The 14,314-nt window shown below is 43.9% G+C and overlaps 1 protein-coding gene and 1 long non-coding RNA gene across 2 annotated transcripts in view; one reads left to right on the top strand and one right to left on the bottom strand.

Moving 5' to 3' along the window:
• Rnp4F (RNA-binding protein 4F) overlaps positions 1 to 12,624 on the top strand; it is a 60,868-nt gene extending 48,244 nt beyond the window's left edge. Inside the window, exons 17-23 of the mRNA XM_037422135.2 lie at positions 133 to 284; positions 3,468 to 3,551; positions 4,513 to 4,605; positions 5,498 to 5,587; positions 7,006 to 7,089; positions 10,489 to 10,691; positions 12,280 to 12,624. Of these exons, the coding sequence (XP_037278032.1) occupies positions 133 to 284; positions 3,468 to 3,551; positions 4,513 to 4,605; positions 5,498 to 5,587; positions 7,006 to 7,089; positions 10,489 to 10,691; positions 12,280 to 12,472 (899 nt within the window). The 3' untranslated portion in view covers positions 12,473 to 12,624. The remainder of the gene's footprint in view (positions 1 to 132; positions 285 to 3,467; positions 3,552 to 4,512; positions 4,606 to 5,497; positions 5,588 to 7,005; positions 7,090 to 10,488; positions 10,692 to 12,279) is intronic.
• Positions 1 to 14,314, bottom strand: part of LOC142803950 (uncharacterized) — a 227,908-nt gene that overhangs the window by 140,304 nt on the left and 73,290 nt on the right. The gene's annotated exons all lie outside the window — the stretch shown is intronic.

Here is a 14,314-nt window from a genome sequence, read left to right as displayed (position 1 = left end):
TTGCAGATATTTGGGAATGAATGTGCGTTCCTTTAGCAAGGTGCATAGATGCCATCAAGGAGCATTGTTGCATCCTCTAGTACTAGCTTGCTGAGCTGTCTCTCACTTCCTGTCTTCCTGCTGACTGCACAGCCGAGGGAGAGGAACAGGGTGAGGAGAAAAAGGAGAAGCCCAAGCACGGCGAGGTCGTCAAGCCAGATCCACTCAAGGAGATTCGCACGGTTTTCCTCAGTAACCTGGCGTACGACGTGGAGGAATCACAGATCGAGGAAGCCTTCAAAGAGGTGAATTTAGAGCAAGTGTCATTACATTTCATCATGATTCCATTGTCTTTGCCCTTTGAGGACAAACGCGATGGGATCGGGTCGTGAGCTATGTGCATTGGAGGCTGGTAAGAGCCTGCAAATAGTGCACGAGAATACCATATTCTCTCGTGTGAGACCTATACATATATATAAAGATACGGAGACTTTGGAGGTAAAGTATAAGGGTAGGTGATACGTGAATTTCGGTGTGCAAGATGAAGTCATGGTTATGCCAAAAGTGTGGAAGTAGCAGCATTAGCTCAAACTGACATTAGTTGAAAAGAGTGGAGTAAAACTGGTGACTGAAACCGATCGGAATAGAAGATCTTGCTATCACTGAACTTAATCAGTGCGGTTATTTCTCTTGTAGTCTAAAAACATGCCAATTCACATGGTTTAAAAGCACAGTCATACACAGTGAGTCAGTCGCCTTTTGAAAAATTTTTCCATAGGTTGTAGTTTAGAGTACGGAATGAATTCAGGGGTGGGTTTCACTCAAGAAAATTCAGTAAAAAATTAAGAGCGATACAGCGTTACAACTTGTTCCTGCAGGTGGTTACCTGTTAGCATGCAGTGAGCAGTGTCCTACATCAGGACATAATTGATGCTGGCAGATGTGGCAGCAGAACTGTTGTTGCTTCTTGACATAACTGGCATGTGTATTTTTACAAATATTTATGTTATTGATCTTTTGGTGGCTTTTAAAATAAAAAAATTCCAGGACTGATGCCAAGAATTGGTACAATTTTTTTTTAACATCAAATATTTCCATAGATTTGAATCAAAGAGTGGGTCCAAAGAATCTGTCTTCATAGAATCAGTGGGTGTATGGCCCATTTTAGCATTCTCTGGAACTCAATTTTATTTCAGACTGACCATGAAACAAAAACAAACTATTCGTATCAGCACAAGAATTGCTGACAAACTCTGAATCTTCAACACTTTACGATAGAAATGGTAAAGGTTGCCACATGGTTAGTGCAAGCCTAGTGATGGAGAAAGCAACAAGAACAAAAAAAGAACAAGTTTTGCTAGAATGGTGAAGCACTTAATGCAGTAGCAACATGCCGGACTATGCTATGAAGTAAGACAAGCAGCTGTAGGGGCGATGTGCTTCTGCGTTGTGCTCCTGGTCTGCCCGAGCCTGTTGAAAAGCCTCTGATGCTTAGCTCCACCATGTCTCATGTGCAACTGTTCGTTGCTTCTCCTTGTGGGCACCATGTGAGCTTGCTTCTCTTCGGTGACTAGCACTTGGTTGCAGCACTTTGGCTGGTGTTGGGATGACACATGAGGCACGTGGAACCAAGCATGGGATCAATGCACTGATATTCTGGAGCAATGTCGGTGCAAATTCATTTGCAAGAACTTTGATTTATCTCGTGGGCCATCTGTAACAGTTTTCTTTGACATTTATGCAGCCGAAAGGTACAAATTTATGGGAGCAAACGTTTTCTAGTGTTGAGCCTAGAGTAGTAGAGTATCGCTCTATAAGTCTTGGGTTAGATTTTTTACTGACAGAAAGACGGTTGGGTTGATTAGAAAACAACTAGGTGTAATAGTCAAGATTCTTGTTGAGAGGAAAGAATGGAGCTTTTAACGTTTAAGCCGGGCAAATGCTGATAAAAGAAAGTCACACTGTTTGTGCCATAGATATGCAAGTTCAGTTGAAGAGGGCAGAAAATGGCGTGGTGTGTTGAAGACGAGAAGTTTGCGGGCATAAGAGCAAATAAGTTGGTGCAGGACGGAGGAAATTTTACAGGCCTTTGTCCTGCAGTGGATTTGAGGATGATGATGATGATGCCAAAGCTGTTTTATGGAACTCATTTTTATATACACTTTTGGCTTAAATAATTTTCATTTATCTTGAGTGCCATATGAAAAAGTCACAGTTTTACTGCAAGGGTGAAGCAATGGATGCGATAGCAACAGATTGTAATATTATGCGAAGTGAAGCTTGCAGCTGATTCTTTTGGATTCGACCCCTCATAACTCTCAAGAAATTCAGTGTAAGAGAATACACCTGCTGCTTTAGGGAAAGGTGCTTTTTCCGCACAGTTTTGTTGAAATTGCAGCACATAGAAGTGTATACAAGTCGCCCGCTATTGGCAGCCAAGATAGCGCGCATGCCAGCGATCGCGACCACAAGTGGCCTCCTTGCGTCTGCTCATGCTCATTCAAGACTAGCAGGGCGTTTCTTCTCTGCTTCTATGGTAGGCTTCTTGAGCAGAGATGTTATCGCGTCTGCCCTCCGAGCGACAGAAAGGACCCGGCCTGCTTGTTTGATCTCTGCTTTCAGCTGCATTCATCGCCCTCACTTGTGTGCTTTTACCTGTGGTAGAACATATTGTCATGTAGGTCGTGATGTTAACGAAAACAGCGGCCAGTATGTCCAAGATCAAACTGTTTATTAGGTTGAACTTGCAGCCGGTAAACGGAAAGTCTGATTACAGCAATACATTATGGCACTGATAGCGGTGAAGCGCGTTGGCATTTATACATGTGCTGTCGAATATTCCAGTGTTATTGTTAGCGGCCACATAAGTTCAGAATAATCTGTAAAGCGGGTAATCTTAACAAAATGGTTTTCTACAGTCCCAAAGCTTCTTGAACACTGCAGGCACGCTTTGCACTGAGCATTACTTACAGTACAACAGGGTGATAACAAAACTTGAGGAAGAAATGTGGGAACATTATGCATGGGGTGTTGTTTTCAGTTTGGACTTTATGCGGGACATGACGGCAGTAGCAAAAGCTTGTCGAAAATGTCCATATGATTGCTATCACAGTATAAAACACTTTGCAGACACTGTCAATATGTAAAAGTCAAGCTAAGAACTGGTGTTCATTCGAGAATTTTGTGAAAAGCTTTCTTTCATGGATTGATACAGGTCTCACTAGTGAATGCACGTGCAGTTGTGCTCAATATCAGTTGCCACACGGTGGCTGTTGTTGAAAAGACCCCCCGAGCCTGAACAGTGACTATACGTTAAATCGGTTTAGAGAATACGAGTAACTGAAGCAGTGTTTACTTGACTATATTTTGCTATATTGGCACCAGCTCATATGGGGCATTACTGTACATTCTAGGCTTCAGACCACACTAGGGGAAGATGTCACAGTTTTACAATCTTCTTGGTCGTTTCTTTCTCATAAAAACTGCAGGTTGGCGAAATAGAAGAACTGCGACTCGTTCGTGACTACAAGGGCAGGTCAAAGGGATTCGGCTACCTGGTCTTCACCCACATGGTATTTTGTTAAGCCTTTTCAAGCATGAAGTGCATTTTTTTTTTTTGCATACAACATACTCTTTCTAACAGCGGGGCCACCATCTTATGTAGTCTTTGTACTCTTTGTACTAGGCAAGCTTGGATACATGAAGGATGAACCTTACTAAATAGCACGTGTTTGCTCAGATGCCTTAGGGGGTTATTCTAAAAATGAAAGACAACAAAGCTTTTAAGGTACTAACAGGTGACCACGAGAAATAAAATGAAAGATAGTACAATTTAGCGCCAGGTGTAGTGTAAATTGAGAGTGCTGCTTCTTGAGTGCATCATGATTGTCTATTTGTGGGGCCTCACTTCGAAGACAGGGACGGCTTCGTCCTGTGTTGAAGGTTGCGAAAGGAAAATTTCAATCCACTCACTTGTAGCGCAGAGTTGCAAGGAAACCACTACTAAAAGAAAATTTAAGCTATGAGGAAATGGATGACATTTTTGCTCTATGCTTTGAAAAGGTAGATGGCAATTCTCCCTTTTATACGTTTCTGCATGAAACGTCTTTCCTGTTCCTTGCATGTACATTGCCAGTCCACACTATTATTTGCACTTCCACCTTCTTGTGTTCACTGCCGTATAACTTGTGCATTGAATATTGCTTTATGCCACAGCTTTCCTATGCTTATAAATGATAGTTCTTTTATTGACCGAACGAGTGAAGGCAAATTTATAGAAACTGTAGATTACAAGAAAATGTGATGAGTCTTTTCGGTCAACCTGAACTAATGCTTCTTTTGCTTCATGCTGCCCATTTTTCGTGTTCTTTGCTTTCAGTAGCTTTTTTTAACGTGACTGAAAGAGCGTAGAAAAACCCGTTGTGTAGAGGCATGGCAAACTTATAATCATAGAAAATTTAACATGATAATTACAGACACAATGTGCATATATCACATTCACCTTGAACTTGCACTTCCTTACCCCCTATCCAGCAAAGTGTGGAGGGGGCTCTGAAGAGGGACCGGACTCCAGTGAATGGCCGGCCTGTCTTTGTGTCCAAGTGCAACGAACGAAACCAGTTTAGGGTAAGTATGACAAAGGCCATACTGGATAAATTAGCCTTGAATTGAGAATGTGTGGCACAAAAAGATTACATATAAAAGGGTTACAAATACAGTAAGCATATGAAATATGTGCAGCTGTTGGTCTCTTTGCTTGATCCGCTGTGCCATTGATTTGTTATTCAGTACGATACAATAGCTGGCTCAACGTGCAGTCTCCCAAAAGCTTTTGGTGCATGCCAGACCTTGATACTCATTAATACCCTTGAAATTAAACAGTACCATAATTTCTCGCATATAATCAATCCCCGCATGTAACCCGCTCCCTAAACCTTAACTCTTTGAAAAGAAGAAAAAAAAAAAGAACATGAATGTGACTCCCTTAGGTAACCTGCACGCACGCTTTTTAAGCACATTTTTGCCATTTTAGGTGCTGGTTACAGGCGAGCAATAATGGTTCATCTTTTGTTGTTTTCACTATGTCCTGTGCGGAATCGATTCAACTTTGGCACAGCAGCTTCTCCACACTCATCCTTCGGTTGCAAACTGCAACAAAATGGTCCTTGAGGGCAATGTTATTTTAATAATAAATGTGCAAATCTTCTTTTTATGTGTCATTATTTTCAGTGGAACAAAGTGGTAGTTACAAATGCATTTGAGTTGGGGGTAAAGTTAATTTGTGGAAGCCTTGCTTGACATCTAATCCATGATCTAGAAAAGAATGAGGTGACCATTTGGAGGTTTAAAAGCAAGAGTTACCTTTCAAAAAATTAAGTATGAAATACTATGGTTGGGTTCTTGGTGCTATAGATTGCATACCGTTCCCTATCATTCTTTTCTACGCATACTGATGTTCTCTACATTAAAAAAATTTGAAGCTTACTTGATTTCTTTTTTTCTTTTTTTTCACCAACAGTTTCGAACAGGAATGGAGAAGAACAAGCTTTTTGTCAAGAACATTCCTTTCTCGGTAACAGAGAAGGAGTTAGAGGAGCTCTTCGGAAAGGTATGGGCAACACTTGTGGTTTTCGGTTGATCAACTTGCATGTTCCAATTGAAGTGTACGACGGTCAGTCTTATTAGCCCTGCAGGGGTACTTGCCGTATATGTAGGGTGGTGGTTCTCTGTCCCGCAAGATATTTGTCATACGGGTTATTCGTTTGCCTATGCGTGCTCATTGGGAGGTGTTGCCACAACTTGGGACTTTCGAGAAGCATTTGACTGTGCTTCCTTCTTGCGTCAGCACACTATGCGGTTCATGGCGATGCCCTTTGGTGATTTTGGTTTCGCCGCGGGATCGTGAGAGAGACACTCGAAACTTGGTTTTCATCTTTATCGGCACTTTCTTGCAGGAGGGTGGCGGAAGTTAATTTGGCTCTTTATTAGTGCTGCTTTTGGCTTGTTTATCACCGACTTCAATAGACTTAAAGTGTACCAGAACACACCGCTCGACTTATGTGCAGCAGAAGAACCAATGTGCACTTTCATAGCATACCCTCCCACGGTGGTCTACCGCTCGGCTGCTGTCCAAAAGATCATGAGATAAAATCTCGGGTGTGGTGGACGCATTTTGATATAGGCAAAAGACTAGAGGCCTGTGTACTTATATTTAGATGCGTTTTAGAGAATGCCAGATGGTCAAAATTTCCGAAGCCCCCTACTATGGAGTCCCCCATAGCCATGTCATGGTTTTAGGATGTAAACTCAACAAACGTTAGTTATTATTATTATTATTTCATGTCGTAAGGTGACTGCCCTGAAAGAAACAATCTGTATGGTTGTGCCCGTGTCCGGGAAACTAAACAAGCGAAAAACTTATTATGGAACATTCAACTTAATCGCCAAGGAGACAGAGTTTGTTATTGTAGGTCCCCAAAACAGACAACACAACCACTGTAACATTGTGTAGGTCAGTGCCTATACAGAAGCAGCTGTAATACAACCCTGATGAGCAATGAATGATGGTGCAATGAAAGGTCACCCTTTGAGGGATTCTAAACTACACAGCCAACAGTTTTGCTGGCACAAAAAGGGGGAACTGCTCAAAGCATCAATCCGAGACTAGCCACTGCATGACCAGGTGCCACCTGATGTGCTGGTAATAGCCAGTGCACCACTGTAGGAAAGCACGTACACTCACACATGCACAGATACACACACACACAACAAAAAAAAAAGGAGAGAGAAAGAAATCAGTGCAAGAAAAACAATTTCACATAGTGCAGCAGCATCATCCAAGCAAGACAAATTATTAAAAAGGGTGCGCTTTTCAACCATACAAGCGATGACGTACATGCACGTTATTAACCCTGGAAGGGTTTATTGTGTTGGTGTGCATGTCTTATCTGTCTTCTGTACTGTGCCTTGCTTTGTAAGTGCCTTTTCAAAGGCACATACAACTTGTTTTTGTTTGCTTCTTCACAGTATGGTGAACTGAAAGGTGTTCGGCTAGTCACATACCGCAATGGTCACTCGAAAGGAATAGCATACGTGGAATACGCCAATGAGGTGAGTTCCTGCCTTGTCTCAGTTATATGTAGGCATTTCGATAAAAAAAAAAAAAAGGACGCTGCTTGCCAATGTATTTTTGTGATGGAACCTCTTTTGCACACCTGCAGTTATTTGTTACTCGTCAAAACTTTTAATTCTTATTTGTGTATGGTTTTGTGCATCGCAGTGTGCATCGCATTGTCAGCTCTCAAAGTTGTTGACACGCGGAAGCGAACTAGACGTGTGTTGAAATAGTAATGTTCTGGGCTGAAGTAAGTTGAACAGCACAACAACAGGTTGAACAGTAGTGCGTGTAAATCATACAAAATGTGAAATAATTTTCTTGCAGGTTTTAAATAATGTACAGCATATTTTTGTTATTTGTAGAGATGTGCAAATATAAAAAAAAAATTGATATTTTTCTCGTAGTTTTTGCTATTCAATTAGATTCACACTGCAGTTTTCACTATTCGAACTTCCTAAGGCAAATGCAGTCAACGTCCAATTGAAACTGACCTACAATATGGTTCATCTCATTACACTCTCATATGGCAGCCCAGCTGCTTTTGGGCTCTGCTACAGTCGGATTTTATTCGAGAGAATTTACATGGACACTCTTGACTAGATTTCGCCGCCGGCACGCGTGGACGTCAACGTTGATGTCGTGCACCGTATACGTATTTATATGTATGAAAAGTTGAAAATGCAAGAAAGAAAGAAATTCCAGGTGCACGGAATCGCGTGCGGAATCGAACGTGGGACCTCCGCGTCGTGAATGCGAGGCGTTAATCACTGAGCTACTGAGAGGTATCTCCTTCAATGTTCAAATGGCAAGCTATTCATATCTACCACTTACCCCTGTTCGCGGGCGTCTCGGGGGAGGGGGGGGGGGCTTTTGTGTTTTCAGCATTATCAGCAATATGGCGCAGTGAGCGCGCGGCGGCTTTCATCTTTCACGCGTACTTTGGCCTGCGTTGAGAATAAGAGGGTGTACGCTTGATCGCGCGCCCTTATCTTGCAGTGGGGAGAATCGTACATCTTGACTAGCCTTTGAGTTTTGTGGGAATGATTCTGTTGTAGTTATGCAGCACACAAAGGTCACTGCAATCGTTGCACAGCCCCCGTTTACGAAAAGGGTGCAGTTTTCAGACACAGCGAAGTAACAACTGAGACGTTTATTCGCGTTAATCTGTACCTGTGCGTAAATTTCGTGCTCTTTTGTGCGTGCGGTACACGGGCCACGTTTCGATCTGCTTGCCCTTTTGCGCATGACCTTCCAATTTGTTGCTATCGCGTTCATTGCTTTGCCTCTTCGGCAAGGCTCTGACTTGTTTTTCTAGAGAAAATACAGTCAACATGCTATTAATGAAAGTAACCCCTTCAAATTTTTAGTATACTTCGCTAGATCACACTATCGTATTGTGGCAAAGCTTTCTTTCAAGCTACGCAATGGTCATCATTATATTGACCGAGAAAACGCTGGTTAATAGAACAGATGTGGTAGAAGTGGAGGCTCGATCAATGGTGTTTTGGGCCTCAAATTTTGGCAGGAACAACCGCAGCGGCCTCAGAACTAGCATTAACCCAGATGACATCCCACCAGTAAATGACGAAGCAAGTCACAAAGGCCTTGGAAGAAATGCAAAGAGGCAAAACTGCTGGTGAGGATGAGATAACATCAGATCTGCTGAAAGACGGAGGACAGATTGTGTTAGAAAAACAGCCACCCTGTTTAAGAAGTGTCTCCCAACGGGGAAGGTACCAGAATCTTGGAAGAATGCTAACATTATCTTAATCCATAAGAAAGGGGACGTCAAGGATTTTAAGAATCACAGGCGGATCAGCTTGCTCTCCATCGTATACAAGCTATTTGCAAAGGTAATTGCTAACAGAATTAAGACAACATCATTCAACCAAAGAAACAAGCATTATTTCAAACAAACTACTTGACAATCGACCACATTCATACTATCAATCAGGTGATAGATAAGTGCTCAGAATACACCCAACCACTATACACAACCTTCATAGATTACGAGAAGGCATTTGATTCAGCAGAAATATCAGCAGTCATGCAGGCACTGCGGAATCAGGGCGTCGACGAAGCATGTATAAATGAACTGCCACCATCGTGCTCCGTAAATAAAATGACAAAATACCAATAAAGAAGGGTGTAAGACAAGACAAGGGGATACGATCTCTCCAATGCTATTTACCGCATGTTTACAAGAGGTTATCAGGGCCTTAGATTGGGAAGAGTTAGGGATAAGAGTAAACGAAGAGTGCCTTAGTAACCTGTGCTTCGCTGATGACATTGCATTGCTGAGTAACTCAGGGGACGAATTGCAACTCATGATTACGGAGTGAGACAAAGAGAGCAGAAAAGTAGGTCTTAAAATTAATCTGCAGAAAACAAAAGTATTGTACAACAATTTCGGAAGAGAATAGCGTTTTTGAGATAGGTAATTGTGCACTTGAAGTTGTGAAAGAGTACATCTGCTTAGTACAGGTAGTAACTGAAATTGAAGTAACGGGAAGAATAAGAATGGGGTGGAGCTCATTCGGCAAGAATTCTCAAATCATGACTGGTAGATTGCCACTCTCTGTCAAGAGGAAGGTATATAACAGCTCTTGCCGGTATTTGCCTGGAACAGAAACCTTGAGGCTTACAAAGAGGGTTCAGCTTAAATTGAGGACGAGGCAGCGAGCGATGGAAAGGAAAATGATAGGCGCCACTTTAAGAGACAAGAAGAGAAAGTGGATCAGGAACTAAACTGCGGTTAAGGATATCATAGTAGAAATCAAGAAGAGTAAGTGGACATGAGTCGGGCACATAGCACGTAGGCAGGATAACCACTGGTCACTAAGGGTAACAACTGGATTCCCGGAGAACGCAAGCGGGTTAGGGGGAGACGGAAAGTCAGGTGGTCTGTTGAGATTAGGAAGTGTGCGGGTATCAAGTGGCAGCAGCAAGCACAGGACCGAGTTGACTGGCGGAACATGGGAGAGGCCTTTGTCCTGCAGTGGACGTAGTCAGGCTGAAGATGATTATGGTGATGATTATGATTAAGTGGCTACCAATATTTCTAAAAAAGCTAAAAATGCAATGTTGCCATGATCCACTTTCACTGTACCATACGAGTTGTCTACCATTATTATTAAGTACATGCAATAACACAGAAAGAGTGAGAAGGGGAAGTGTCTAAGAATTTAATTCTGACATTGCTAGAATGTGCGCGTTGGTTGTCTACTGCATTTTGTCAAAATTCATGGAATGTCAAGTGAATGGTTTCGGAACGGCTGTCGTGAGGCATAACCCAGTATTCAGTGCGCCAAAAATCTAAGCTTAGCAGTCGTAGATTACCAGCTGTTTCTTCATCTTAATAGTTTTCCTCATTTCCTGCCACCCTCCTTCAGACATCCGCCACGGTGGCACTAGTGCAGACAGACGGCATGACCATGGGCAACCAGGCACTTCAGGTGGCCATCAGCAACCCCCCGGCTCGCGGATATCGGCAGCAGGGAAAGGAGGACGGGGCCGAGGATGGACAGCAGAAAGCTCAGTATCCCCTTGCATCCCAGGTCGCATCGTTGGGCGGTGGACCGAAGGAGACTGGCCTGTGAGTGGCACTCAGTTTCTTTTGCTTTGAAGTGGTGTTTTATTCGTGAACGATAACTAGTTTGGCTGATCGTAGCTGCTGTGCGACATAAGTGTCTTCTGGTTTTCCACTTGCCGCATTATGTTTACCTCCAGTTCCCACTTTGGGATTTCCACTGCTGCATTCTATTTCCACTGCGTACTTTATTCCTGTGACATCACCCTAAGGGGAAAGTTGTTGAACAAGGAATGAAATTAACACAACACTCTTAGAGCTATGCTAATAGTAAACTTTTGGGTGTGAATCGAATTCCAGTGCTAATCGAAATTGAATATTTTTGTAATACTTGTTGAATATTTTGCTCAATATTGTTACGTGATTTTTTGTAATACTTCAAAGGGAAATTACAGAAAACAAAAATCAAGCTTGCAAGAAATAATTAAGCATGCTTTATCAGATAGGAACATAGCAGTGTTTCCTTTGGCAAGGTTGGTGAAGTGCTGGGACATAAGTGTGCGCAGGGTTCCCCTTCAGGGAGAGAGGGCAAAGGTTCGTCGCAGTGCACCTCTTCTCTATGAATATGTCAATGTATTGAGCTGACTTTGCCAGCCACCATGTAGGCCGTTTGTCAAGCTTCAGTCACTCAGCAGTGTACATAAAGAAGAAACGGTGACATCAGTTGTACTGCTGGACCTTGAAAGGGCCAGTAAACAGCTCCACGGTCCAAACTTTGTGATGGAGTAACTGCGCAATTTTATGATGTGAACATGCTACCGCAAGAATTTCGCGTATAAGTGCTATCATTAAAAAGTTACAGGGTATAGAGAACCCTGCTTTGGCTGTTTTCGGTTTCCTGCTTCTGCCATCACACCTTTCTTGGCAGGGAGAAGGCGAAGGCGCAGCCCATCCTTGTGGCTACGCCCATTGCAGCAATGTAACATGATGTCAGTGATTACGTCATCATTGCACTGCCAATGACCAAGCTAGGCTTCCTTTATGTGTTGCTCGTGGCACGGTGAAAAGTCGTAGTGTGAACGATGCGAGGCACTAGTCTAGTGAGGCAAACAAATGTGCTGTGGCATGTGCGCCCATCCCATAGTGGTAACGTTGGAAAATGTGTCTGAAGCTCAGAGGCTATTCTGGCAATACCAGTGGCTATTCTGGCTATACCAGAAGCTATTCAGAGCCTCTGGTATAGCAATACGAGAGGCTATTCTGGCGGTCGCGTTTAGGAGGAAGCGAAATGGTAGGGGCTTGTGTACTGTGTGATGTCAGTGAACATTAAGGGATGCTAGATGGTTAAAATTTTTGGAGCTCTCCACTACTGTTGCTCTCGTAGCCATATCATGGTTTTGGGACATAATGCCCCAGATATTACTAATATTAATGTTTATATCATATTTGGTGCAGATAACATCCCCTATACTTTCCTTGGTGTCATTGTTAGTTTTCATTAACAGAAGTAAAGTGCTCTCTCAATTGTTCTATGCTATAACAGCGTGGGTTTTGTGCGGCCACTTGTCTCGGATGTCGTGCAAATCTGTGCACGTGTCAATGTTCAGCAAAACATTGGATCTTTCCATTCGGTGCGGTTTCCTTCTTGTCACAGGAGAGGTCGTGGACGCACTCAGGTTTCCCTGATGCCCAGAGCGTTGCAGCAACGTTCGTCTACCGCAGTGGTGAAGAAACCAGAACCAAAGCGAGAGCAGCAAGAGCAGCCCATGGAAGTGTCAGGCTCGTCTTCGGAAGGCAGTAAAGGCCTCAGCAATGATGACTTCCGTAGCATGCTCCTCAAGAAGTGATCTCGCGTCACAGCTAGATGAAACTCAACTCTTTTGTGATTGCTCTGTGTACATCTGTCATCTGTAACCCCATCTGATGATCATTTCTGCACACTACACTGTTTGTGGAGTTTTGTGGAGTCATGCAATAAAGCCTTTGATTCTGGTCTTACCATATTTTTGCATTGCAGCAAATAAAGTTCTGAACAATGACAGTACGGTCGTTGTTTAGCACTGTTCATGTTTGATACTGTTGTCAGGGGTGCAACAGCTGCGCTGATTGCGCCAATTTGATAAAATTCCTCATTTGTGCACCGAGCTGTGCCAAAATCATGAAATGTGCCGAAATTGCACCACGCTGTGCCAAAATGCCCAACCAGCCTCAAGATTTTCTCATTTTCCCTAATTTGAGCGAGAAATGGAGACCACTTTAGCCACTTGTAGTTAGCGTTATCAATCTGTGCGGGCAGACCCTAACCCTAAACCGCAGTGTAAGATAGCTGCTCATTAGGTTAAGACACTCGCGAAACGCGATCGACCAGATGAAGTAACAACGCCGCGTGCCTGTCGGTCTGCTGACCGCAGCAGATCTTTACCGGCGGGACGACACAACTACAACACAAAGATGTGCTGCCGTAGCCAGCAACACTTCGTTCGAAATATGAATTTTCTAGTCAGCAAGTGCAGCCATGGAACATTAGGAACCATTACGAACTAAAGCTGGAAGTGTACAAACTCAGCACATCGAGCTTATACGCTACCAGCTTTAGTTCATGCTGTGACCACGTCAGTTGCCATAGCAACGCCACATGCGATAGATATCCGGTACTGTTGTGAGGCCAACTGGCGTGTGCCATTATTACTTTATCTGGTCAAACGCGCCTTGCAAGCAAGCCGAAAAGTTGTGCCCTAAACCTAACCCCTTCATGAGTGAGTGAGTGAAACAACTTTATTCGGTCCACAATAGACGCGAGTAAACTCAGCGTCACCTGGCTAGGCCCACTCGGGGACCATCAGGTTAAACCTGACGGCCCTCGCGCGGGCCCTCTGGACGGCCAGGATTTGAGAGGTCTGGTCCTGGGCCTTAATGAGTCGCTTCATTTCCTCTTGGGTGAAAGGGGGACCGGCAGAGGCGCAGCCCCACAGTACATGCTCGAAGTCCGCATAACCACCACACAGGGGGCAGTCCGGGCTTGGAAACCGTTCAAGGTACATTGTGTGCAGTGCCGCAGGGCTCGGGTAAGTGTTTGTTTGTAGCAGTCGGAGAGTAACAGCTTGGGCCCTGCATAGCGAGGAGTGTGGTAGAGGCAGCAGTCTTCTTGACAGATAGTGGTGCTTGCATATCTCGTTGTACGAGCAGAGAGGCTCAGGTCGCCCAGGAGATGACGCGTTACCCGGCACACGGTCAGTCAAACCTCGTGCAGCCGAGTGCGCCTCCTCGTTGGGATTGAGCAAGGCACCCTCAATGGTTCCAAGGTGCGCAGGAAACCAGACCAATGAGTGATTTTTGAGGTCTTTGACTTTTTGAATAATCTGTAGGACCTGTGGAGCCACCATGCCCATCTGGAAGGCCTTGATAGCGGCCTTGGAGTCTGAATAAATTGTGTCATGTACACCGTCGTCAATGCAAGAGCAATGGCAACCTGCTCTGCAACGCTGGAACTAGAAGTGCGGATAGTAGCGCAGCTGATGACTCTGCAATCACAGTCGACGATTACTGAGGAGAAGGCTTCTTCTTGAATGTACGAAGCAGCATCGACGAAGCAGGCTCGATCCTTGTCCAAGCGGGCACTGGCGAGCAGAGATTTACCCCTGACTCGTCTTCGTGCTTCGTTGTAGGTTGGATGCATATTGCGCGGCATC

The sequence above is a fragment of the Rhipicephalus microplus genome, chromosome 3 (assembly GCF_043290135.1).
Source record: "Rhipicephalus microplus isolate Deutch F79 chromosome 3, USDA_Rmic, whole genome shotgun sequence".
NCBI lineage: Eukaryota > Metazoa > Arthropoda > Arachnida > Ixodida > Ixodidae > Rhipicephalus > Rhipicephalus microplus.
Note: the sequence above shows the minus strand (reverse complement) of the source record. Positions and strands in the feature narration are given on the sequence as shown.